The sequence below is a fragment of the Canis aureus genome, chromosome 13 (assembly GCF_053574225.1).
Source record: "Canis aureus isolate CA01 chromosome 13, VMU_Caureus_v.1.0, whole genome shotgun sequence".
Classification (NCBI taxonomy): Eukaryota; Metazoa; Chordata; class Mammalia; order Carnivora; family Canidae; genus Canis; species Canis aureus.
The window spans coordinates 43133226-43160927 of record NC_135623.1 but is presented as its reverse complement, the minus strand read 5'-3'; the positions used below and the strand labels follow the sequence as shown (position 1 = coordinate 43160927).

At 40.4% G+C, this 27702-nt stretch overlaps 2 protein-coding genes across 6 annotated transcripts in view; one reads left to right on the top strand and one right to left on the bottom strand.

Annotated features, from left to right (window-relative positions):
- NEDD1 (NEDD1 gamma-tubulin ring complex targeting factor) overlaps positions 1-2172 on the bottom strand; it is a 46804-nt gene extending 44632 nt beyond the window's left edge. For 2 of the 5 annotated variants that reach the window (XR_013350788.1, XM_077845911.1), the window contains exon 1: positions 2022-2151. The gene's annotated coding sequence lies outside the window, so the exon portion shown is untranslated. Of the gene's footprint in view, positions 1-1766; positions 1894-2021 lie in introns of those variants that run through there. The other 3 variants (XM_077845915.1, XM_077845912.1, XM_077845914.1) reach the window with 3 other exon arrangements.
- On the top strand, positions 1664-27702 carry LOC144281717 (uncharacterized). Its single transcript, XM_077844422.1, has 4 exons — positions 1664-2085; positions 2117-2587; positions 24597-24671; positions 27476-27702. The coding sequence occupies exons 1-4, from the start codon at positions 1664-1666 to the stop codon at positions 27660-27662; spliced, it is 1155 nt and encodes a 384-aa protein (XP_077700548.1). The 3' UTR covers positions 27663-27702.

Below are 27702 nucleotides of genomic sequence, written 5' to 3'. Positions count from 1 at the left end.
TTTCCTCTGGTCATCTCCTTCACCTCACTTCAGTCTCAGCTCAAATGTCTCCTCAGAAAAGCCTTCCCTGACCGCCATGGCTAACACAGCCCATACCAGTTACCCTTTATGCAGTTTCATTCTTTTTTTTTCATGGCATCTTCTGTTATTTGCAACTCTTATTTGTTCTCCTAACAATGTCTGCCTCTCCTGACTTGAACAAAACAAAGATCCTGAAAATGGATTTTGTCTTGTTTACGATCAGTCTTGAAATGTTCCTGGCACACAAGTAATCAAATAACTGTTGGCTAGAAAACTTCTTATGTCTTTTAAAAATGTATGATAAACTGTAACATCCCTGCGGGTCAGAATCCAATGACTCCAGTTTTTCCCAATAACTCCAAAATTAGCAAATATAGCCAAAAGAGATGTCACTAAGTCCCTATACCAATATTTGTTCTACAATGCCCTCATGCATATTATTTGTTCACAGTAAATAATTCAAATACACAAGAACAGCAAGTAGAAGCAATGCCAGACCAGTCAGTAAAAAATGCTTGGGACGCCTGGGTGGCTCAGGTCTTGATCCCGGAGTCCTGGGATCAAGTCTCACATTGGGGTCCCCAAGGGGGGCCTGCTTCTCCTTCTGCCTAGGTCTCTGCCTCTCTCTCTCTCTCTCTCTCTCTCTCTGTGTGTGTGTGTCTCCCATGAATAAATAAAATCTTAAAAAAAAAATTGCTCAAAAATATACGGAAAAAAGGAAGGGAACAGGGCCTAGAACTATATACCCTCCACACCTTCCTGGTGTGGAGTGTTAAGACTACAACACAATACTAGTGATGTCACAGAGTCCCAAGTCACCAACAAAGCATCACATTTATGTCCAGTATATCTTATTTCAGAGGCCAAGTTAAAAGGTGTAATAAATTATGGGGCCCACTTGATTCTCCAGAGACAAAAAAGAATTTTTTTAATGTGCTTATGAAAAGACTAAAACTTTTGTTAACCAGGACAGTCACGTATGGGGTTCATTATGCTTCACGCATCTGCTAAGTTCAATGTTTCCAAACGCCGACAGTCATCTGTTGAAATGCAGACCGGCCGTGTTTGGATTTGGGGCCTCGACACGTGGTGACGTGCGGCTGGTTCCCTGCTCAAGGTGCAAGTGCATGCTGCCAAGGGGGTCTCTTAAACCCAGTACACACAACTTGGGGAAAAAATGTCTTCACTACAATCGTACACCCTGCTGCTGAGCCGTGTGGTGTAAGCGCGGAAAGGTGACATTTAAGTGAAGGCTGAGAAAAAGTGGGTTCACAGGATCGGCCCCCAAGTCAGGGGCCAGGGGCCGCGGCAGTCACTGGATGTCCGCTCCCTTCTCTTCGAGTGGACGGCGGGGGGGGGGGGGGGGGGCACCTGCCCCACCTCCGCCTTCGGGGAGCCGAGCACCTCCTAACGGAGACGCACTGATTACATCAGCGTCTCCAACAAGGTCCCATCAAAGTGAGCGGTCAGGACGCGAGGCGGCAGGCGACAGCCCACCCGAATTTAGGGGCAGCGCCTACAGGGCGGAAACCCACAATCCACCACAGCCCTTCGCTGCAACAGAAGTTCTTCAACTTTCCTCCGCCCGAAGTGCACTTTCCTCGCAGGAGAACTGCTCAGCCGGGGTTACCTTCTGAGGTGCATGCGAGCCCGAGAGGGGAGCTACAAGGGGGAGGCGGCCAACTTTCCGGGGGACAGCACCCCACTCCCGTCACCGCTCGCCCCCCCCCCGCGACCCCGCCCACCTCTCAGGGCCGAGCCGGGGACCGTGGCCCACCGAGGTGCGCGCCCCCGGCCCGCGGCTCCCGGGCACTTCCGCGCCAACCCCGCGGCCCCGGCCCCTGCCCCTGCCCGACAACTGTCCGGAGCACCGGACGGGCCGGGGCGCGCGGGGCCTGGGGGCCTCCGACCCTTCCCCGGGGTGGCCGGAAGGCTGGCGGGGTTCGCGAGCGAGCAAGGACGCGGCGGGCGGCAGCGCGCGGAGCCCCCCGGAACCTCACCTCTCCACCGCAGCACCCCGGGGGCCACGGCGCGGCCCGCTCCGGCGCTGGGCTTCCGGCTCCCGCCCGGACGGTTAAACTTGGGCGGCCGGAAGTCCCGCCCGCGAGTGGCGTCAGGGGGAAGGGCTGCTCGGGGCGGGGCGGGGGTCGCGGTCCCCGCGGGCGGTGGGAACGGCCTCCCGGCGGCTCCCCCCGCCCCAGCCTCGGTGGTGGTGTGCATCTGTTCGCCGCCCTCCCGCCGAGCCCCCGGCGCTAGGCGGGACTGGGCGCGGCGACGGGTTAGCCTGGGAGGCCGTGCGCGGCTTACTCCGCCGGCCCTGGCCTCGGGGAGCTTACGCTCGCTCGCTACGAGGCCGACTTAGAGAGTCAAGACCCGAAGAGCGGGACTGCCCGTTGCTTCAAAGGAAAGCTAACCCGGGAAGAAAAATAGATGAAAGGGAAATGAGCACGGATATGGGTTTAGGAAAGATTTCATCGCAGAGGAAACCATGGAGAGCAGATAATACCCCGTGCAATTTACAAACCAGAGGGCAGGCTCGGAAAAGCGAAAAAAAATACCCAAATGTGTAAGTGCCCGAGGTATCTGACTTCAAAACCCATGGTCTTGCTTCCTGATCATTGATCTTTCTTAAAAATGCTGCAGGGTCAGGAACATCAAACACCACCTGGTTGGGAAGGCTTTTGAAAGGGAGGTTTCCCAGAGTGGAAAAGAGAAGAGCTGAACTGAGTCTTAAATACCAAGGCCTTTTCTTTTTCTTTTTTCTTTTTCTTTTTCTTTTTTTTTTTTTTTTTTTGTAGCTCTGATAACTTTTGCTGAGAATACGGACAGTAGGGCATTTCTTCTGCAAACAGGATTATTCTTTCATCACAAGTGTGGGGAAGGAGTAGGAGTGGGTTTCTTTCTTTTTTTTTTTTATTTTTTTTTTTTTTTTTTTTTTTTTTTTTTATTCATGATAGGCACACAGTGAGAGAGAGAGAGGCAGAGACACAGGCAGAGGGAGAAGCAGGCTCCATGCACCGGGAGCCCGACGTGGGATTAGATCCCGGGTCTCCAGGATCGCGCCCTGGGCCAAAGGCAGGCGCCAAACCGCTGCGCCACCCAGGGATCCCGGGTTTCTGAACTAGGTACATAAGCCCCAGTTATTTGTACCCATGTTGCAAATAAACCCAAAAACTCTGAGTGCCTTTTCTTCAGATCAGAAGTTGCAATTCTAACCAAGTTGTAAAGATCGGTGGGGAGCCTCAAAAGGAGAAAGATAGCAAGCAGCAACTGCCTTAAGTGTATAGTTTACGGTTCTTGAGTTTATTAAACCCAATTTTGACAGGAATAGGAGCCAAAAAAAGTTGGAAAATGAGGAAATAGGGTAAGGGAATAAGGGCAGGGAGAATTGGGGCAAATGAGAAAGAAAGGACAATTAACTAAATCTCTGAAAAGTTAGAGCCAGAAAGAAAATTGAAACTAGAATTTATGTGAAACGAAATATAAAAATATATGTCATATAATACGCGTTATATACTCTGATATAACAAATGTATACAATAGATGTTGAATGCATACTTTACTAAACATATGTATGCATGTATAGATATAATGTGTATATGTATACTATATATACATGTATATGTCATCCTTCTAAAATACTATTATATGTCCCCCACTTTACATATGAAGAAACAGAAGTTAAGTAACTTGCCTAAGGTCACACAGTTAAATGATATGGACAGGAATTAAACCCAGAAGCATAAGTCTGCAAAGACTGCTATTCAGTCCTTTTGCTATCTAGTCAAGAGCTAAAACAGAGCATAAAGAGCCAAATGTTAACCTCCACTGCCCCTCGTTGCTGGTGCCACAGCCTCATCAAAACTTATATGGTCTTGAGACAATTCTGTCATTCCTGTTCCTACCCTTGTGTCTATGTGCATACTTTCCTCAGATCTATAAAATATAAGTAATAGAAGCCAAATGATGGAAACCTCACTAATATGAATTATATAAACATATATACCTTTCCAAAAGTAGACATCATAACAAGAAATATTTCCAGAGACAATGAGGGATATTTCATAACAATAAAACTGTCAGTAAAACCAGAAGCAACATAAATTATAAACATATATGTGACTACAGAATCTCAAAGTATGTGAAGAATAAATACCAACAATTAAACAGGGAAAAGGCATATCCGGAATCATTGTTGGAGACTTTAACAGAATTCTCTCAGTAATTGATAGAATATCCAAGTAAGAAAAACAATAAGTATAGATGTGGAAGATCTGAAAACTATTAACTACTCTGTATGAAAGGAAGGAAGAAGAAAGCTCTAAAGTCAATGATCTATGATTATCTTAGGGAACCTGGAAAAGAGGAGCAAATTACATGACGTAAAGATTAGAGTGGAAAACAATGAAAGTGAAAACAAATGAACAGTAGAAAAAAGTCAATAAAATCAGAAGGTGGATCTTTGTAATTATTAATAAAATTGATAAATCTCTACCTAGACTTATCAAGAAGGAAGAGAAAACGTAAGTTACCAATATGAGAGGTGAAAGACTGTCAATACAAAACCAAAAGATACTTCAAAAGATAGTAAGGGAATAATATGAACAACTTTATAACAATAAATTTGGTGACTTTAAATAAAATGGACAAATATTTTGGAAGACATGAACATTAAAAGAGACAAAAAGAAATAATACAAGGAGTCATGTGCTACAGAATTTGCATTCATAATTAAGGAAAATCTTGCACAAAGAAAATCCCAGGATCAAATGGCTTCGCTGTTGAATTCTATCAAATACATAAGAAAGAAATAATATGAATCCAATATAAACTTTTTCTGAAAACAGAAGAGGGGGATATATCTCTTAAACTTATTTTTTTAAGGATAGCATTACTCTGATATGAATACCAAAGATATTATAAGAAATAACTAGACTCATGTTCCTCATACAAAAATTATACATGTATGCAAATTAAATATATATGCAAATTAATTCCAGTAACATATAGAAAGGATCATACATATGACCAAGTGGAGTTTATTCCAGAAATGGAAGGTTAGCTTAACATCCCCAAAATCAGTTTAACAAAATAAAAAATACCCATATAATTATGGGTCAACAGGTGAAACAAAAGCACTTGAAAAAAATCAGCATTCATTCATGATTAATAAGTCTCCACAAGCTAGGAAAAAAACAGGGAGGAGGGATGCCTGGGTGACTCAGTGGTTGAGCATCTGCCTTTGGCTCAGGTCATGATCCTGGGATGCTGGGATCAGGTCCCACATTGGGCTCCCCACGAGGAGCCTGCTTCTCCCTCTGCCTATGTCTCTACCTCTCTCTCTGTGTCTCTTATGAATAAATAAATAAATAAAATCTTTATTTAAAAAAAAAAAAACAGGGAGGAAATACCTCAACTGGGTCAAGAACACATGTGAAAAGCTCACAGGCTGTACCATACTTCATGATTAAAGGACCCAATGCTTTTCTTCTAAGATCAAGAACAAGACAAGGGTGCCCAGTCTCACAACTACTATTCAAATTCTACTGGAGGTGCTCTCTGGTGCAATAACAGACAGACAGAAAGAAAGAAAGAAAAGAAAGAAAAGCATACAGAATGGACAGGAAAAAACAAAACTCTATTTGCAGACAACATCATTGGGTAGGAAGATCATAAGAAATACATTTAAAAGCTCCTAAAATCAATAAGTAAATTTAGCAAGGCCTATGCAAAATCAATACACAAAAATAGGGTAGCACTTCTAAATACTAGCAATAAGCAATTGGAAAATGAAATAAAAATTACAATTCCATTTCCAATGGCATCCAAAAGCATAAATACTTACAGTTAAGTTAATAAAATATATTCAATAACTACACATTGAAAACTATAAAACATTGCTGAAAGAAGCTAAGACTTAGATAGAGAGCTATATCACATAAATGAGATGCAAAATATTGCTGGAATGTCAATTTTTTTAAAAAAGACAAATTCAAAGGACCTATAGCTGCTATCAATCTACATTTAATACACATTAGTCCAAAGTGACAGAAAGCAGTGTAGCATTGCCTGGGCAGTGGAAGGGATGAACTCTAAAGAAGTCAAGGAAGCAATTGGTGGTGATGGAAATGTTCTTTACTTTGATTTTTTTTTTCCCAAAATGAAAAAAAAAAAGCTACTACACAAGTTATAAAGATTAGAATGGCTTTCACGTTCTTAATAGTAATATGAGAATTCATAAGACAATGGAACTGTTCCTTTATATTTTTGAAGCAAAAAAGATTATTAACCAAAAATTAATCTAGTCATAATGCTATTCAAGTGTGAGGGAGGAATAAAAACATTTTCAGTCATGTAACATCTCACCAAATTTCCCTCCCATACACTTTATGAGGAAGCTACCTGATGGGTACTCCACCAGAGCATCAAACCTGGGTACCCCTCTGAGAAAGGGAAAGGGGATCCCCAGGATGTCACTGGGGATAACAACCAGGCACCGGGCTTAAAGAGCAATCAGTCCAGACGCAGGTGAAAAGGCTCCTGGAGTGCTATTGTCAAAACTAAAAATACACAAACACACACACTCCCACACACCCATATCTGACATGCTAAATGGTGCTAAGAAGAGATTTGCAGAACTGGGAGAGAGCAGGTAAGGGCTTAATTCATGACTGAATACATTTAAAAAAAAAAATGGAAAACCAACCAACCAGCCAAACAATAAGAGAAAACTAATGCTAGGGAAACAAAAAGTTGTGCAAGAAAGGAAAAATGTACATAGCAACCACAATTTACCATATAATTCTGTGATGAGTAATGTTAATGTAATTGTAAAAGGTGGACATGATATGTTAACTTAACTAAAATTGTGATACAGCTACCTTGAGGTGCTAGGGAGGTGGGAAGGATGCATATGTGTGTAGTTGAGTCCTGTAGAACTGATTCCTTCTCTTCCATGGTAAAAATTAATAGGTAAATCCTAAAATTGAAAAACTATTTATCATGAATTAGCTTATTATTCAGAGACAGAGATGAAAAACAAAAGACAGAGCAAAAAAAGTTGCCTCAGGGAGAGTAGTAAGTGGGTGATAATGGGTACGGGCAAGGGACTGCATTTTTTTTTTAATTTTTTTAGCTTTGTGGTTTTATGTTCATCTTTATAACTTATTCCAATATGTCTGATTATTTTAAGTAAAGTAAACCTAAAAAGAAAAAAAAAAGAGTAAGTACAATATACTGACCCATTCATATTTTAAAGCATCAAGATTTAGAAAGGCTAGAGCAGCTAGATAGTATGTTTTATAGTGGATTTCAGGAATATGCCAAAAGCCACATTGTTATTATTGTAACATCAATGAACATTTGTGAGTCCTCCAACTTCCCAGAAAGCTGTGCCGGTTATTTTGGTCACCAAGGTGAACACGATATCCCTACCTTGGATGAGCTCAGATATACCAAGGTAACACCTACTAGTGATACAAAGTGATAAATGCTATAATATTTATTAGGTGCTGGGGAGTGGAATTAGTACCACCTAAGGAGCTAGGACTGGTTTCAAAAGGAAGCAAGATGACATATATTTAACAACATACAGTTTTCGGATACCCACAGGGCCCTATCACGTGGAGGTCTACACCCCTTCCCTCTCCACTCCTTCCCAACTGTCGCCACCTGTTCCCTTGGACCCTGCTGCCCCACGTGGTTCTTCTTTGCACACTCTTCCCTGGGACTTTCCTGTGGCTCATTCGGCACTTTAATCAGGTTTGTACCCAAACTTTACCTCTTCTTTTCTCCTGACTACCTTTTCTGAAATATCCCCACACCTCATCATGCTCTGTCTTCTTACCTGAATTTGTCTTCAAGGCACATACCTACCTGACATTTTATGATATTATACATTTATTTACTTTGGTTTGGTTTGTTTAGTTTCTTTATTGGAATGAAAGTGCCATGAGAATAAGAATTTTGACCCCTTTTCCCTTACTACTGTACTCCCAGGGCTTAGAATACTGCCTGGCATATTGTCGGCCAGCACTTGTTGTTTGTTGAATGTGTGAATGGATGAAGACGGAATATCTGCAATCTAGATCTCTCACCTGAGTGCAGAACCATGTACCCCATCGCTACTGTTCCTATCAAATCATACAACTGCCCAAACATCCCCTCTTCCATAGCCCCTCCTATCATCCCAAGGGTTCAAATCAGACATCTGCAAGTCAATACTGACTTTCTCCTGTTCCTACCCTCCTTCCCATAAACATCCAGATAGGTCATCACTAACCTGAGATTATTCTGTTGATGATTAACTCTCAAATCTGTCCAGTTCTCCCCATCCCCACTGCTACTAACTCAATTTAAAGCATCCGTGACCCCTGGCTGGATTGTTAAGAGTATCCTCCTAATTTGTTCTCTTAACTTCAGGCTCTTATCCCTCCGACTATCCTCCAAACTCCTACCATATTGCTTTTCATAAAAGGCAAATCTGATCACATGACTGCTCTGCTTAAAACCCAAGTCCTTAGAATAAAATCTAACTCCTTTGCACAGCTTCCTAGGCCCATCACCATGGCCTCATGCTGACATCCTCAGTGTTTCTCTGGCCATCTGTTCAGCCTTACTGACCAGATATGCCATGTACCAGCTTGTCCAGCCTTTGCCCTTGCTGCTTCCTCTGTTTGGAACGTGTCCCTCCTCTTTCCAATTTGATCATATGGCAGAGACCGACAAACTGTCCTCCCTGCTGGGTGTGGCCACAGAATCCTTTGCCGACTCCAGTAAATCGTGCATCTACTCATTGGCCCCCTGCCCTAGACCCGAAGCTCAGGAGCACAGTGCCTGCCTATGAAAACTATGGCTTTGCATCTGCAGGACGTAGCATGATGCCTGACACAAAGGAGACACTTAATAAATGATTGAAGAATGAATGAATGAATGAATGAATGAATGAATGAATGAATCTGTTTTTCAAAAGCTGTTCTTAGAATTTAGCAGTAAAGTGGAAAATGGATTGCTGGTGGGGAGTCTGAAAGCATGCAGACTAGTTAAGAGCTAATTGACATATTCTGGACAAGATGAAGAGAGCCTGGACTCAGGCAGAGGCAAGAGGAATGGAAATAAGGAATCAGAATCAAGAGACTTTTGTTCAAAAAAAAACAAAAGATATTTTATCAGCAAATGCAATTGAGCTCTGTGTATTTTCTGAAGGATGGGTCCAGTGTTTTAAATTTAGACAAAGGGCTGGAAAGCCAGACGTACCCCGTGAGAAGCAATCAATCAACAAACTTGAAAGTTTGTTGAAAGTGAGAGGAGGCGATTGAAGTAGACAAAGAGGTTAGCAAGGCACACAGAGTTTTTTATACAGAAATAAAAGAAAGTGTTTTAACTGCCGAAGAATCTAGAGGCTGACAAGGAGAGTGAAGATTTTAGTGCAGAGGATGTAATAACTGGAAAAGTTTGCTTCTGCCCTTAATATAGTAATAAAATTTGCAGATAGTCTACAACACTATACTGACTGCAAGGTTATACATTATATAAGCTGCCTTCCGTTTTGATGAGAGACATAAAAAAGTAAGCAAGTAAGATTCTGGGGTTTATTGGGGGAAAATAACTAACTTCCAGGGCATGCCATAGTAAATATGCCTTATCCCATTTACAAATAATTGACCTCTCCAGAGTCATAATGTGATGTAATATTGAAGGTATCCCCAAAACATGGAAAGATTCTGTTACGACATCTGTGCTATTCGCCTAAGCATGGGGAAAGGAAAGGAATGGATATTTCTTAGGAGCCTACTATGGGGAGGACACCATGGTTTACAGGTGTCTCTCACCCATCTTTTCTCTTTAAAAATGAACATGAGTCATTATATGTCATAACTGATTTGGGGAACTACTTTTTGGGAAATCTTCAAAAACAATGAAGACTTGCAAATACTACTTTTTCTGAATAGATAATGAATATATATTATGACACATTTAATCAGTACAAAAGGTAGAATTAAAAATAAATCTTCTCCCACCCCAGATACTGAGCCACATTTTTCCCTCTAGGACAATAACTAAAAATAATTTTTATGCACCTTTCTATACATAATGTACACTTTTACATACATCCTTCAAAAATCCATTCAGTATTCACTGAACAGGAACATTAGCTTACTAGACATCTGTCCTGTGCTCTTCTTTTTTCACTTAACAATTTGGCTTGGAGAATTCCCCATCTTAGTACATATTGGTCTCATTCCTTTCTCTCATCACATAATATTCCACTGTGTGGATGTATCATGCCTTATTTAACAAAGCGTCTGTTAGTGAATATTATAGATGTTTCCAGATATTCTTTACACATGCATAATTTCTCATACACATAATTAGAACTGTATTTGCTAGCACTGCTCAATAGTAATATGATGTGAACAACTTATGTGAGTTTAAATGTTTTAATAGCCACATTAAAAGAAAAAGTAAAAGAGGGGCACCTGGGTGGCTCAGTCAGTTAAGCATCTGCCTTCAGCTCAGGTTGTGATCTTAGGGTCCTGAGATCCAGCCTCATGTCAAGTCCCATGTCGAGCCCCATGTCAGGCTCCCTGCTCAATGGGGAGTTGCTTCTCCCTTTACCCCTCTCCCCACTTGTGCATGCTATCTTTCTCTCTCATATAGATAAATAATTTTTTTAAACAATAGAAAAAGTAAAATTAATTTTAAAATATATTTAACCCATTATATCCCAAATATTTCCATTTGTAAATCAAAGTAAAAAATCAGCAATGAGAGGGGCGTCTGAGTGGCTCAGTTGGTTAAGCATCCCACTCTTGCTTTCTGCTCAGATCATGACCTCAGGGTCATGTGATGACCCCCGTGTCAGGCTCTGTGCTCAGTGCAGTAATTGTTTGTCCCTCTCTGTTCCTCCCCACTCTCACACATGCACTCTCTCTCTCTCCCCCACTTTCATTCTAAAATAGATAAATAAATAACATCTTTAAAACAAAATCATCAATGAGAATTTTGATTCTTTTACTTGGACTGAATCTTTGAAATCCAGTGGTTGGGCTGAGCCTTTGAAATCCAGTGTATATTTTATAGTGTGCAACCCAATTCAGACAAGCCACATTCCAGGTGCTTACCAATCAGTTATGGTCACAGCTACCATATTAGACAAGATAAGTATATACATTCCTAGAAGAGGAATTGCTCAGAAGAGTGAGGAGAGTTGCCTTTCAAAGAAGTTGTACCTATTTAAATTCCCCTCAGTTCAGTTAAAAATAGCATATCATGGGGATCCCTAGGTGGCTCAGCAGTTTGGTGCCTGCCTTTGGCCCAGAGCGTGATCCTGGGGTCCCGGGATCAAGTCCTGCATCGGGCTCCCTGCGGGGACCCTGCTTCTCCTTCTGCCTGTGTCTCTGCCTCTCTCTCTCTCTCTGTGTGTGTGTCTCTCATGAATAAATGAATGGAATCTTTAAAAAAAAATAGCATATCACTGAGTTTTGATTTGCATTTTCTTAATTACATGTGAGTTGAACATCTTCTGATATGTTGAAAAGTTATTTGTATTTTCTTTTCTGTGGACTATTTTTGTGTCTCTTTCTTTCTTTCTTTCTTTCTTTCTTTCTTTCTTTCTTTCTTTCTTTTTTTACTGGATTAGTTTTCTTCCTCATTGATGGATCAGAGAATGAAAATAGTCCCTTTATCTGTCATAAATGTTGCAACTTTTTTTTTCTAGTTTACCCTCTTTTGGCTTTGGTTATGGTATTATTTTGCCATGCAAAGATGTTTATATTTTAAGTAGTCAGAATATAAGCCTTTTATTGTCTCTTGGTTTTATCATACTTGTAGAGGTTTTCATCTAAAATTATTTAAAAAATCTTTTCCATGACTCTTCTAATCCTCACAATAAAGTTAAGAAACTGATGTCATCATTTCCATTTTACAAATTAAAGAATAGGTGCTTAGAGAAACATTAAATAAATTGCTTAAAAACACCCAGCTGATAAGTGGAAGCACTAGGATTCAAACCCAATCTGTCTAGTAATGCTAAAAACTATGCAGCTTTTTTGACTAGAGTGTAATGATCAATAAGATCTGTGTTAGATGTCTTACTATTGTCCATTTCTTTTAAATCTTAGTACTGTATTAAATATATCATCATTACTGATAGCTAAAACATTACATCAATGATAGCACCATATTCCCATAAAATTCCAGATAAATAGAATAAGAACTCTGGGTATTCCATGGTATAAGGATGACCTGTCTACCCCAGGTGGTGGAAACCAAGGATAATCAACTGGAGTACAACAGTTAGGGAAGGCTAACACATGGGAAAGATGGGACATTTGATTGGTGTCATAAAGGAGATACAGAAATTAGATGTACAGAACAACAATACAAAAAGTCACAGAGAATGAACATAAAATATTCAAGAGTTCAGTTCATTGAGTGAAAGAGAACAAGTAAGTTTCCATGAGACTATAAAGACTTCTAAACCAAAGGTTTGGACATATTAATGTGAGAAGCCAGAAGTCAATGATAGATCTTGAAAAAGGCAGTGATACGATTGGAATTACACATCAGCGGATTAATCTGGCTGGTGTTTGTAAGAGCTACTGGAGAGAGAAGAGTGAGGGAGAGAAAGAGAGATGGAGAGAACGGATTAAGGGAGAGAAAGGGGGAAAGGGAGCAGATCATTAAGGATCCTGGAGAGGAAAATTAATCTATCTCATTATTGTACTACATGATTGTATTGTATTCCTATTACTCACCTTTTCCACCAAATTTTACTCCAAATAACAACTTATATTATTTTAAAAGCTCAAATCTGTCCTTTAAAGAAATATATTTGTGCCCCTCCAAACTCTGAGACAAATTCAAGAGAAGTTTCAGAAATATCTTGTGCAGTGATTTCACTGCTAGAATAAATGTACAGCTTCTTAAAGTGAATACCTTGGAAAATGTTCTAGTTTTTTTACCTAATGTTTAAAAAAAAAATCACTTTATAATCTTTTCTCATACCCCAAACAAATTTCAACCACCATAAAGGAGAAGAAAGCCTGCCTTTCCTGTGTGCGATTTTCAGAGAGTATAGACATCTTAATTCCTATGTTTAGTTAACAGGCCATCTTCCTCAAAATGAAGACTCATCTATGGGGGGTTGGTTTTGTTTTTAAATCAGTATCTATCACAGCTAAGTCTAAAAGTTTGACTAGATTTCAGCTGCAAACTAGATTCCACCATCATCATTCAACAGACTGTAGACATCTGTTGTTTTTGGTTGCCCTCCATTTTTCCCACATATTCTGGAAACAGCACCTCTTCCTCCTCTTTCCTTTAGATTTATTCCTCCCCTCTCAAACCATGTGATTTTGATCATGTTACCATTCAGAGTACCTACTCCCTGGCCTAGGAATGGGCCTATGACCCTGGTCTGACTAATCAGAGTTCTTCCAACCATGTGATATATTTTAAAGTGGTGAAAGAGTTGTTCCCTTTTTTCTCTGGAGTTATATGGCTGAGGAAATGTAAGCCTGGGGCTGCCCACAGTCTTCTGTCCCTGCATGGACAGGAATTCTGTTTTTAGTAGGAGAGAATAAGACCAAAACATAGAAGGACAGGGATGTGTGGAAAAGGGGTTAGGGCAAGAAATGGAGAGAAAATGGTAATATAATTTAAAACCTGCTTCCTCCCTTCTCATTCTCATCAGTGGGAACCAATAAATTCCTTAAGCTGGTTTGACATGAGCTTCCCGTAATTGCAACAAAAAAGAGACCTAATTGCTTCACTTACAAATTAGTTCCAATGTACCCAATATGACCTTACACAAGCCTTTAGCTCATCCAATCTTTTTGATGTCCGCATCTCCATTAGCTATCTTCTCTTTCTTATTCTGTTCTCTTAGCTCTTATCCCAATTCTCTGGCCACTCTATCTTGGCCTCCTTCTGGCACTTTGCCCCAGAAATTTTCATGCTGTGCTTTTCTTCCTGTGAAATAGTATCAAAACCCAAATTCAACAGAGTAGACTCTAAATCAGACATCCCACAGGCCCCTCTAGACCAAGGGGCTGTAATAAACTTGTCTTTGACACCAAACCTGCTCCTTCTACCTACTATATTCTGTATCTCAACTGATTGACCCCATCACCCAACCCCATCACACAACCATAGGCTCAATCCAGAATCCCAAGAATCACTTTTAGAGTTGCTTCTCCTGTCTTCTCTCTTCCTCCATTCTGTCAATCATTAGATCAGACACATGTTATTTTCTAAGTATCCTTCAAATCAGCCCCTACTTTTTACCTTAACATGCCTTACCCTACTTCCAACTATCCAGTCTGGAATACTACCATTACCTCTTAGCAACTCATCCTACCTCTAGGTCAGTCCCTTGATTGTATATGTTTCATCCTATTGACAGAAGGACCTTCCTACAAAACAAATATGACCATTTCACTCCTCTCCTGAATGTTCTTCAAAAGATGGCTCCCCATCACTTTCAGGATAAATTCTAACTCCTTAGCTAGGTACCTATAGCTAGTCTTGAATCACCAAACGTGTATTAAATACTCACCATGTCCCATGTTCTGTAGTAGATGTTATAGCAGCAGAAAATAAAACAAAAACATGGCTTCTGCCTAAAAGAGCTCCTTGTTAAAAAAAAAAAAAAAAAAGAGCTCCTTGTTTTGGAGAAAAGTCACTAAACAACAGCAGCTTGGTTGAAATGTACAACACAAATGCTGCAATTCATGCCATTTCTAATTCCATGAAAAAACAACATCAAATATATGATCCAAGAGAGCTCAACCTGAGTTATTTGCCTTCTCTAGTCCCACTCTTACTTCTAGTGATTTTGTTTGAACTGTTGTGAGGCTGTCCTAGAAAAGCTTAAAGGAGGATTCATCCCAAAGAGTGACTTTTTGCATTTCTTGTAGCTACTGATAGATATAGTACTCAAGGAGATTTGAACACTGCAGCCCTGCACTCCTATACCTTGATGAAGAATGTGTTGTCTGCCTATAGCCACATAGGTTCACCTTTGGGTCAGGTAGCTAGCTGTCCTGTACCTTCTAAACACAAAATAAAGAATGCTCTATATCACTTGGTTTTTAATAACATGCCATAGACTTTAATGTAGCATTATGGGGTTATAGTATTTAATTGGCTTGGTGCTTGCTTCCTGTCTACTTTTATAATAAAGGGTACATTAGGTGTGCTTTATGTGTGTGGCTTGACTTTGAATAAAACAGCTGCTCTCATTTTAAACTAGAGAAAAAACTAGGAATTATATCAGAGGGAACAATCCTTCACCTGATGACCTAATGGATTTTTTTCCCCTTCTAATTTCCATGAGTCTAGATGCATCTTTTGTTAGGAAAAAATGCTTTCTGGCTGTTAATTTGACAGCTGGAAATTTTTTGCTCTTTTTCACCTGGACTTTCATCACTGATTTCAGCTTCTGGGGGACGGGGGAGTTATCTCAGAGAAACTATTTTTGAAAGCTGACTAGAAATGGTCTAAGGGTGACTTGTGACGCAGGAAGGTAAGCATTAAGCAGATTGTTGAATAGGAAAAAAAAAGGTTGTTTGATATATTTCTTTCCTTCTGCTGAAGTATTGACCAGAAAAGGGCTTCTTGGGTGCTAGTGAAATTCTATTTCTTTATTCCCTGTAGTCACTAGGTATGTTCAATTTGAATAAATTCATTGAGCTATATTCTTTGGATTCATGTAATTTCTGTATATATATTATACTTCAACAAGAAAAGAAAGAAGAAAGAAAGAAGAAGAAAGAAAGAAAGAAAGAAAGAAAGAAAGAAAGAAAGAAAGAAAGAAAGAAAGAAAAGAAAGAAAGAAAGAAAAAAAAAATACCCTGCAATATCCCCTCTCCATCTGGAGGATTGGAGAGTAAATACACACACACACACACACACACACACAATTCCTCTTCATGCAAAGGGATTATTTTCTAAAATAACTTTTTCTGTTTTTTAGACTATTTTTTAGCCTTTTTTAAAGACTCTTTCTTCTTTATTAGACTTTAAATTCCTTTAGAGGAGAGCAAATGTCTTATGCAGTGTATGCTCTCTCCTGGAGCTAGCACATAGGAGATACTTAGTTAAATGCTAAACAAATAAGTAAGTGAAGGAATGAATAAATGACCAAAGTAAAGATATTAGAAACAGGTTTTAATGACTCAGAATAGGAATATAGTAAATTAGTATTCTCTACCACTGCAAAAGATAATTATGTTCATGATGATCTTGGATATTGGCCAGGTTCTTCAGGTAGCTTGAATCTCATAATTGTGGTAAATATTAAATATAATGTTTGACCAATCAAATAAGTATTACCAGGTAAGCATCAGGAAGACTAAGGTCTCTGTGACTTAGTGATTGTCCTTAAAGAGTGTTGCGACTACAGTACTGCAGGGTGCGATGGGCTTAGTGTTGGAGCAGGGGACACAGCACCGTCTTCATCCTCCATGTGGTAACATCTTCATTCATTGATATTATAGATACCTGACTTAACATGTATGTTTTATTTTGTTATTGTTTTCTTTAGTCTTCCTCTTGAAAACAATTTCGTGCTTAGACTGTGGAAGAACAAATAGAATAGAACAAGTAGAACTATTTTAAAATATTTTTAGTCAATGACCTTTACCATTGTTTTTGTATATAGGCTTTTAGAAAGTCGTTCTGGAATATGGATATCATACCATGATTTGAGGAACAGGAGTGGAGTTCATAATATATTATTTACATATTTCTCTGTAACAAATTACTCAAGAATGTAATGGCTTAAGACAATTAACACAATAGCTCTCATAGTTTCGGTGAGTCAGGAATTTGGGAGCAGCTATGCTGGGTAAATCAAGGCTTAAAAAAAAAGGTTAACTCACTTGGCCAAAGTTACAAAGCTAGTAAGTAGCAGTGTCAAGATTTGACCAGGTTCTCTGACTTTTAATGACTGAGGGTGAGATAGTGGCCAAGATAGTGGCCAAGATACAGTTAGGAAGCTATTGCAATAGTCCAAGCATGAAATAACTTGAGAGGGTTACAATTTATAGTACAAGTCTAAGTGAAACTATTTTGATAGCTGACTGCAGAACTATGCTGAGAGTCAGGCAAGAGGGCCTCCTGCCCAGGACATTTCTTTGAAAAGCTGTATTCTGGACACTTCTCTGACCCAGAGCCAAGACACTGGCCTGCCTGGACCCACACTCCTCCCTTTAAGTTCAGATGCCCAGAACCCTAGAATTACCTGCCTACACTGACCTTAGCCCATATCCAGAAACTTTATTCTTTCCCAGGTCCTTCCTGTTGAGGACAAAACTTGCTATTTGTATACATAACTCTTATACCTGAGAAATATCCTCAGTTGGCTGTTTGCCAAGGGTTTGTACAGAACTTCCCAGTCAGGTAGGGGGGTAGGGGGTACTGTGCATGTATATGAAGCCTCTCACAGTGCTGGGTGCAGTGGAGGGGGTTGTTGAAAAGAGAAAAGAGGGCACCTCTGAAGGCATCTTTCCTTGTGTAACCAAGTTCCTGTGCAGTACCCCAAAGAATTTGAGAATCTTACATTAAAAACGTTTTCCAGGTCACTATAGAAGTATATTTGTCATTAGGATGACAGAACACACTTTAGGTTTAAAAAAAATGTAGTGGGCAGCCCGGGTGGCTCAGAGGTTTAGCACCACCTTCAATCCCGGCGTGATCCTGGAGACCCGGGTCAAGTCCCACATCAGGCAACCTGCATGGAGCCTGCTTCTCTCTCTGTCTGTGTCTCTGCCTCTCTATCTCTCTCCTCTCTGTGTATTCTCATGAATAAATAAATAAAATCATAAATAAATAAATAAATAAATAAATAAATAAATAAATAAATTTTTTAAAAATGTAGCTTGGGGTGCTTCTGAGTGGCTCAGGGATTAAGCATCCAACTCTTTTTTTTTTAGCATCCAACTCTTGATTTTGGCTCAGGTCATGATGTCAGGGTCGTTGAGCCCACATTGGGCTCAACTTTGGGCATAATGCTTGCTTGAGATTCTCTCTCTACCCTTCCCCCGCTACTTGCTCATGCATGTTCTCCCTCTAATAAAAAAAAATAAAAATAAAGGAAATTTTCAAAAATTATTACTTGACGCATAACTTTTAAGTGTTTGAATACTACTTCATGTGCCTCTATTTGTACCCTGGCTGATCAAATATGGTCATATTGGAGATTTATTTTTCTGGAAATATTTTAGGCTAGAAAGTCTCCAGATTCTCATACTATGAAAGTGTTGAGTAGCATTCTAAAAATCTCTAGAAATGCTGGTTAAATGTAACAAATATTTCTTTAAATTGTGTATGAGCTTTAGAAAAGAATAAGCAATCCTCAATGTGTGGAGGCCGAGAAAAATCAAGGCCATTCCACCTCAAGTTTAGCATTAGCACAAATACAGCCATCTTAGGCCCCTGTGAATAAAAGCTGAACTTTATAGGAAAAACTGCAGAATGTCCTCAACGTCCTCACAGGGAATCCCATATCAGAAAGACAACAGAGCCCACACCTGTGGTAGAAAGTCCCATATTAGAATGAGAACAGAGCTCAATGCCCTCGAAAGCCCCATAAACAGAACTCGAGAAATTCCTCCACCCCTTCTGAAAAATCCCCTAGACCAGCCTATAAAAAAACCCAACTGTAATGCACTTTGGGGTCCAAGTCCCTGCTCCACTCTGTCGGGTATACTTGGACCCAAGCTCGAGCTTGCAAATAAACCCTCGTGCACTTGCATCGGTGTCGGCTCCTTGGTGGTTTCTTGGATTCACAATCTTGGGCACAACAAATGAAGGAAATGAAGAAATGAAATCTAAGGTAGAAAGACTATGAGCTGATACTATAGCCCCACTGAATGAAGCTTTTAGCTTTGATAACATAAGGGTGTATGTAGGTTTTAAGGGCCTGGGACTGCACAGAATGGCATGTTATAACTAAGATCCTTTTATGAAGCTGAGATCTTCAAAACATCATGTGGCCAGCAGATAAATGGCTCCCTCAAAATATCCATATCCTAATAAAGGAACCTGTGAATGTTACCATACATGGCAAAGGAGAATTAAGGTTGTGAATGAACTGATCTTATAATAACAGGATTATCCTGAGTTATCTGCGTGGTTTCAATGTCATCATAAGAATCCCTAAAAGTGGAAGAGAAAGACAGAAGAGGTCAAAGCCATGCAGTGTGGGAAAGACCTGACTCACCATTGTTGGCTTTGAAAATGGAAGGGAGACCACCAGTTGAGGAATGGATGCAGCTTTTGGAAGCTTCAAAAGAGAAAGAAATGGAGATTCTCTAGAGCCTCCAGAAGGAGCTAGGTCTCCTGACACCTTGATTTTAGCTTAGTAAGATACATCTTGGACTTCTGACCTACAAATTTACAGATAGTTTGTGATAATTTACTATAGCAGCAATAGGAAACTAATGCAGACTTCATCTTCCATAAATATCAGACTAGAAAAAAATCTGCTCATTAACACAAGTAAAAAACAAGGAAATGTATCTAATATACTGGTGCTTTAGCTTAAAAAGTAAGATTTTATTACCATGGCCTTGCCCTTCACTAGGCGTAGGATCTTGGACTTCTAAACTGAGAAATTATCAAATTAACTGTTCTCAGGGAGTGGCTTCTGGAAAAATCCTCTTAGAAAGACCCAACCTTAGCCCAGGGCACACACGATTTACACAGATAAAGTTCTGAGACTACTCTACTTAAAATGATAATCCAAATTTAAAAAGAGAGAGGGAGAGAGAAAATAATTTAGCATAAACCAAGTTAAGCAGTTACAGCCGAAAGCAAAATCAGTATCACAGAAGATTCATAGAACAGAAAAATCTGACAGAGAAAGAAAAATGAGTATGTTTTAAATGACTGACAACAGAAAAGAATCAGAATAACAAAACAAGACATTATAAAAAATATCAGAGATTTAATAGAGAACAAAGTGGAAATTCTAAAACTGAAGAAGATAGCCTTTGCAATTAAAACTTTCATGAAGAGATTAAACAGCAGGTTTGATAGAATCGAAAAGAGAATTCACAAACTGAAAGGCAAATGTAGAGACGCCATCTAGAACAATGCCTGGATGAAAAGTAGGTAAGAGAGTAGAAAGAAAAGATCCAAAACATGTGGGGTAAGAGTTCCTGAAGAGAATCAAGTGGATGAGAGAGAAGCAATATTTAGAAAATGTATTATAAATATAACTTAAAACTAATGTCAAGTAGGTACCGATGAACAACATAAAATAGTTAAGTACCTTTCTCCTGACTCGTCTCTGGCATAAAGTAAATAATAACACTCCACGTTGCATAATTAGCCATTCTTTCCTACATTGTATATGATAAGTTTCTCCTCTGTCAAAATATAATCTGCAAAAGTTAAAAACATTGTAGTCATAAAAATATAAAATGAATATAAGATGAAGACTTCAACTCATTAATTGGGGAGGAAAGCCTTTAAATGGTAAGACTTATTTGAAGAGCACCTTTAAAATATGAGAATGAGATTGCTAGTTTAGACACAAAACTGGGTTTGTCCTACAGGACAAATAAGGGATCAACCTTTGGGTTATCTTCCCATCACTGGTATCCCTTTGCAACAAGATTCATTTACATTTTTACTATCAGTTTCTTACAAGTCAACCTCCACTCTTACAGAGATGCAGAATGTCCTAATCAGTAATAAATCAAATGCCAAACAAAAGTTTACAGCGCTAGATAATCAGATATGTACCTTAGGCACATTAGACAATGCCCAGCTCTCCACTGACAGGAAACCTAGTGATCCTTTCTGCCTATTTCCAAATTGTACATAGTTTTTCTTAATATCCCATAGATTTGGAAAGGTTTCATAGATTTAAAAATCAATTAACATCAAAATTGGCCCTTCATTGTGCTTCAGGGATTTTTCTCAGAATAACTTTATTTTTTAAAGGTTTTATTTATTTCAGAGACAGTGAGCACACAAGCAGACAGGGAGAAGCAGGATCCCCACTGAGCAGGGAGCCTGATGCGAGGCTTGATCCCAGGACCCGGGGATCATGATCTAAGCCAAAAGCAGACTTTTAACCAACTGAGCCACCTAGGCACCCCTCAGCATAACTTTAAAAGAGAACTCTACTTCAGTTGGTGGTAGGGAATGCTACACTTGGACGGGTCGAATACATTTGGAAGAGCTATTGTAGGGCAGGCTACTTTGATTTTATCATTAAAAAACCCAATGCCACAACCCTGGTGAGGGTTTACAAAGATAACTACATCTTGCCCGCTTGTTTTCAATTCATTCTCCCTCTTGCAGCCAGAATGACCTGCAGTGCAAATCTGACCTCATCTTTTCCTGGCTGCAAATCCTTCAGGAGCTTTCACAACCTCACCGTGGCCCCTGGAGCATTTAGTGAGCACTCATAGCCCTCTAGGCCCTTCTTCTCACCGTCCCTGCACCACCACTGTAGGCTTAGGATCCAGCTTAATTGAACTTCTTTCCAGTTCTTGAAAAGCCACACTCCAGTTTGCCTTCAGGGGTCCCAAAATGCTATTCTCTGAGTCTGGACTATTTCCCTCCATCTTCAGAAACTATTTCGTACTTACGAATCTAAACCCAGTATTAGTTTAAAATCTGTCTTAGCCCAGATTTCCTAGATGACAGAGCCTAAAGCAAGAAACTAATGCTGGTGCTTTGTGGGGAGGGCAGGGATGTGTAATTCTAGGGCAAGCAAGCGTGAAAAAAATGGGTGAAGCAAGACAGGAGGTGCAGCAACTGGAAATGTGTTAGCACACTGGCCACCGCTGCAAGACAAGCCTTAAGAATATAGCAGTATGCTCAGCAGACATGATTTTTGATTATTCAAGATTTCTCAAGGTTAGGGGCGCCTGGGCGGCTCAGTTGAGTAAGCGTCTGCCTTTGGCTCAGGTCATGATCTCAGGGTCCTGGGATTGAGCCCCACATTGGACTACCTGCCCAGTAGGAAGTCTGCTTCTCCTCTCTCTGCTCATGCTCACTCTCTCTTTCTCTGTGTCTCTCTCAAACAAAATCTTAAAAAAAAAAAAAAATTCTCAAGGTGATGGTACAGAGAAACGATGCCTCAAAATGGAAGGAGGTAAGCAGAGGAATCTGTTTGCCCCAATGTCCTGTGTCTTTTGTTTCCCACTAGACTGGCCTTTTGAGGATCTCAGCTCTATGCCAAGATCTTAGTTCTGACTTCCCACACTGTGCATTCCCAGACCTCACAGACATTAAAACCCCAAGTAGAGTTAGCCATCTCATTCTTCTAGGTCATGACATCTGGCCCTTTCTGCAGCCTCTCAGAAAACCAGATTGCCCATCCAACAATGTCATGTGCAGTGAGTCAATATATGGCACTTCTATGTGCCAATATATGCCACTTGGAATGAGAATTATTTCGAGTTGAAAGCATTTGGGATTCAAGAGATACAGAAAGCAGCCTTTCTGGAGCTTCCCTTCTTTGTTGAAAAGCAAAAGCTTCTGAAAAATGAATACTACTGGAAATCTCCTCTCCCAGGGAAGGTTTATGGCCACAGAGAAGATGGAAATTCAGCACCAAGTGGATCTGCACAAAGAAAATATACTCACTGGTTTCTCCCATATATTTACCTTCTCATAGTTTGCCCTCCTTGTCTTATATTTCTCTACAGATTTACTATTCTTTGTTAAGATGATATATAAGCCCAAGTTTTTTGTTTGTTTTGGGAGAGAGAAATGCAGAGGGGCAAATGGAGAGAGAGAATCCTAAGCAGGCTCCACACCAGCACAGAGCCCAACTTGGGGCTCAGTCTCACAACCCTAAGATCGTGACCTGAGCCAAAAGCAAAAGTCAGACACTTAACGGATTGAGCCACCCAGGAGCCCCTACACCAAGTTCTAACCACCCTTTGAGTTACTCATCATTGAATTTCTTCCATTTGTGTGCATGTTACACACATCAATAAACTGTTTATCTTGTGCTAATCAGCCTTTCGTTGGTCTACTTCTTCACAGGACCCCGTCAGCAAACCTAGAAAAGTAGAGGAAAAGTCTTTTTTCCAACATGTGCTCATTTGGATCCTCTTGAGAAGCAGATGTCAAAACTGAGTTAAATGTCCAAAATATTGATTGTTCAAAATAACTATGAGGACGTTGAGGGAGTGGGAAAAGGTGGAAAACGCAGAGAGTAATGTCAAAGCATGATGGAGTCAGGGAAGGAGGTTCTTACTAAGAAAATTTCAGTCAGGATGATGGGGAATCCTAGACCCAAAGCTGCCTGTCACAGGAGTCCTGTGTCTCACAGGAATGGGCCTGCTTTGCGCTCCCTCTGTCACTTAGTCACTGGCAGAGAGCAACCTGAGGAAGAGGAACATCGGCACCAACACAGTAGTGGAGTCAGAGCACAGAAGCTGGAGTCATCCATCGCTTGTGTTCCTCTCAGCAGATCTGAGTGGTGCACAAGGAGTGAGAATCTCTAGCTGAGTGTGGAGACCAAGATGGGAGCCAGGACCCCTGGGTGCTGAGTCCCTGGCATTGGCAGCACAGCCCAGCATAGAGGGCAGATAAGATCTGTGTTTGACACTGGAGTCAAGGCAATTCTGGAAGCCTGTCTTCAAAGCATCTAATCTTTTATCCTACATTAGGGCTCCTAGTCCTTGCTCTGTGATCCCTTTATCAAAGCATGATTATACTTTACTGCAATTGCATATTTTTTAGTAATCTTTCCTGATAGTGTAAGCTCTGAGGAGGCAGGGACCATATCTGTCTTGTCTGTGGTCCTCAGAAGGGGCACAATGAAGAGAGTTGAACAGAGGAGAAACAGAATCCCTGTTGTCTGTCACTGATCCTTTCAAGGCTCTGAAAGAATCCATGGACTTTTTTACACCTAAGAGTTTCTATCTTTAAAACAAGTCTCAATTAAAAACATACAGATACATGCATACATAAGTAAAGCCTCTTTTAGTGGTTGTGAAGGATAACCTCATAAAAAAGATGTGGAGTGAAAAAAATTTTAAGTTTAAATTAAAAAAAAAAAGATGTGGAATGGAACTTTTCTTATATTCTTAGACTTTTCCTAAGCCCTAGAGATGAGATCAGTGGTTAATAAGTCAATTCACATTCTAAAGATTGCTGAGGAAGCTTCTAGCTACCCACTTCCAGGACTTGTCAAGAGATGGTAAAACAGGCCCCTTGCATCCCCCCTCCCTCCCGCCTCCCGCCACGCCACACATACACTTGCCCTACCTGGGTCATCTTACATGAGTAAATGAGAGTTCGTTCACTCAGGGGATGTCTGGGAGAGGAAGAGTGCTGTGGCTTTCCCCCTCTCTCCTCTCTCCATGCTCCATCACGAAAATGATGGGGGTACTGAAAAGAGTGTTCTTTGCTGCAAAAATGGAGTTGGGGTGGGTGGTTCTAGAGAGAAGCATGGTAGAGATCTACACATCCGCAAGAGAGGACCGCAGTCATCTGGCAGCTTAATCTGGGGCCCCCAGGAACAGACAGAGCCTTTAGGAGGAAGGATTAATGTCCCTTGAGTTTGAGGCTGTCCTTGTGCTTCTCGCCCGCAGAATTCTGAAGATGGGAGGCTGTGACTGCACCTGTGGCACACACAGCTTCGGCCCACGCTGTGGAAGTTGCTTCCTGTAAGCTCTGTATAATTCTGCCTTTCTGGGGTTGGAGTGTGGTTTACATTTTTATGTCACCCTTGACTCTGAATTTCCACATCTCTGAGTTAGTTCAGTTTGCGGATCACCTTCCCTCATGCACCCTAGACACGGAGCAGGCTTTTCTGATTTCCCCTTTAATGTCTGTCTCTCGTAGGAGGCATCTGCACATGGAACAGAGGAAAGGGCTTTACCCTGTTGCTTCTCACCTTTTTCCCCTCAGACCTCTTCCTTTCCTCACTTCTCTCTTCTATTGGGGTCCCTAGCAAATTAATTTCCCTTTACTTTTTCCTGTAAAATAACTGAGACCACTGCATCCCCCTTGCTTAGGGTTTCAAGTTACCTTATACTTACCATGCCCTGTAAGCAATGGACCATGTTCTCCAAAGCTTCCACCTTGAGCAGCACTAAGCTCTGCTACCTGTCTCTGAAATTATACAGCTGAAGTAAGAGATCTGATTCAGAAGTCACTGAAAAATAATTGATAAGCCACCACTCTCCACCTAGTTCCCTAGAGAGTTGGTGAGAGGACAGGGTGCCCTCCGTCCTGCTTGGGATGGGTCTCAAGGCAATTCCGGAGGTGGAAGAGAACAACATGTTTCCCTGCTAGATAAACTATGACTCCCCCTACTTTTGAAAGCAGATGCCGTGAAAGTCAATTTTGGTTTTAAATAACACATTTTTGTCCTCTTCATTTCACCTCTGTCGCATGAACGATGCCAGAATACATTTAATAAAGAAGTCCGTGCTAATCATTATGACACAATATACCGGTTGTATTGTGTTCTAATGTAACTCACACTTGTGGATTTCAAAAAGCTTCCCAGATTTAATTAATCCTCAGCTTCGCTAATGAAAAGCACGGCTTCTACCGGGCGTGAGTTTGGGTTTCTAATCTGTTCCTTAAGGTCACCTCATTTTTCTTGAAAATGTACATTTATAGTTTAACACTGCAGATCTTTCACATTCCCTATTAAGCAATTATTTTGATTACTTCATTATCTTTCTTTTTTTTTCCTAGACTATTTAGGTTGGTTCCTGCCTACCGCTAGCCAAGTGTAATTCCGACATTCTCTCTCACTCCCTTTATTAGCATGATTTGCATTAGCAAGGGATTCATTTTCATTCTGAAGACTGAAAACAATTTCATTATCTGATAAAAATTATCTCCTCATATGCTGTAAGAAGCAATTCTCCTCATTTATGGTCTCATTAGGCATTTCATATACCTAATACATCTTCTCAATTCTTCCTCTTTCCGGAAGTAATCATTCTTGTGGCTCAACTAACAATATCTTGGGCTCAGGATTCTCATTTTTGCCTTCCTTCCCTCTTTTGTTCTTTCTTTTCCTAACGTAGTAACTGCATCATCTCTGTGAACACTGGCTATTTCCTTCTCTTCCTACACACTTTGTTCAGGTTTTGTTCCAACACCGATGCTGTTGTATCGTGAGTTGTAAGTTTACATTCTGTTGTCCTTAATGGACTATGAGCATCTGAAGGGTGGGCCACAGCTTCTTGATCTTTATATTTTCAGGGTCTGGAACTGTGTCCAGCATATAGCAATAATCAAAAGATGTGTATTGAGTAGATGAAGGACTAAGTAGACAGACAATCATTTGTCAATCATTTGTCTAAAAATGACAGACAATCATTTTTATCCCAAAACTTAGTACTTTTCAAGACACAAGAGAAAGTGGAGAAGCCAAAGTAACCTGATAAGGAAATAAATCAGTTGGACAAACCAAGGTGAGTTGAAGAAATACTACACAGATCTATAAGTAATAGGAAAGAAGGGCTTTAACTGCCCCAATGGGAGCTAAAACACTCTTGAGGCTGCAAGAGGCCAGTTGAGCAAGAGCAAAATTTCAAAGCAAGATCTGAAGAATATGAATACATCACAAAGGATCACATGGGGCAACTTCCAGTTCACACCCAGTGCCTTCTATACAAATAAGATACTGAATCATGACTACTTCTTCTCACCAAATCTCCAAAAGGTGACAGATATTGCTGAAACATTCCTCAGTCTGATGTCACACTCTTGATTTATTTCTCAGTTTTATTCATCCCTCAAGGAGGAAAAAAGTAATCAGAATACTTCCTTTTCACCATTAGCATGTTAGAAATATAAGAAATGCTGAAGAATTATCCTGTGGCATTGGGGTCAGTTCCATGGAAATGCCAAGGTGCCTGCCTTGTGTGTCTGCCACTTGGAGCAGAGTGTATTTTTAAGAAGCAGAGTTCCCTAGCAGGTTTACACTACATTAAATTTAAAATGCTATTAAACATTTAAATGGAGAGGTCAAGCAGACAGGTGGCTGTAGGATTTTGGAGTTAGGGGAGCAATCTAGGTTGAAGATGAAAATTTGGAAGACTTTAACACATAAATGGAACAGATATTGTCATCCTGAGTGAGAGTATGGAGAAGAGAAAAAGGAGCACATGCGAGGAAGGAGAGATTTTGCTTAAATCTTTTAAGTAAAGAGTCAGCAGACTATGATCTGTGGGTAAAAGGCCCTCTGCCTATTTTTGTTCAGTATTGAGCTAAGAATGGTTTTACATTTTTAAATGGTTAGGAAAAACTGATCCAAAGGAGAAGAGTATTTCATAACACATGAAGATTATATGAAATTCAAATTGATATTTAAAGTTCTATTGGAACACAGCCAAGCACATTTGTTTTCATATTGTCTATGATTGCCTTTGCACTACAATAGCAGAGTTGACTGGTTGCAACAGAGACCCACAACCTAAAATATTTACTATCTTGCTCTTTACAGACCAAGTTTGCTGGCTTGTGATGTCCTACGAGAACATGAGTCCTGGAACTGCTATGCCATTGCTGCCACTCTGAGGAAAATGAGTCTGAACATGAAAGATGCAGGGAGGAGGTTGCTAAGATACTTGCTGAGAAAGGGAACCAGAGCGCAGAAGGACTGTGAAACCCCCAGATTGAATCAAACCTGAAGCCCACATTGCCATTGCACTTTTTAGTTAACAAATGAAT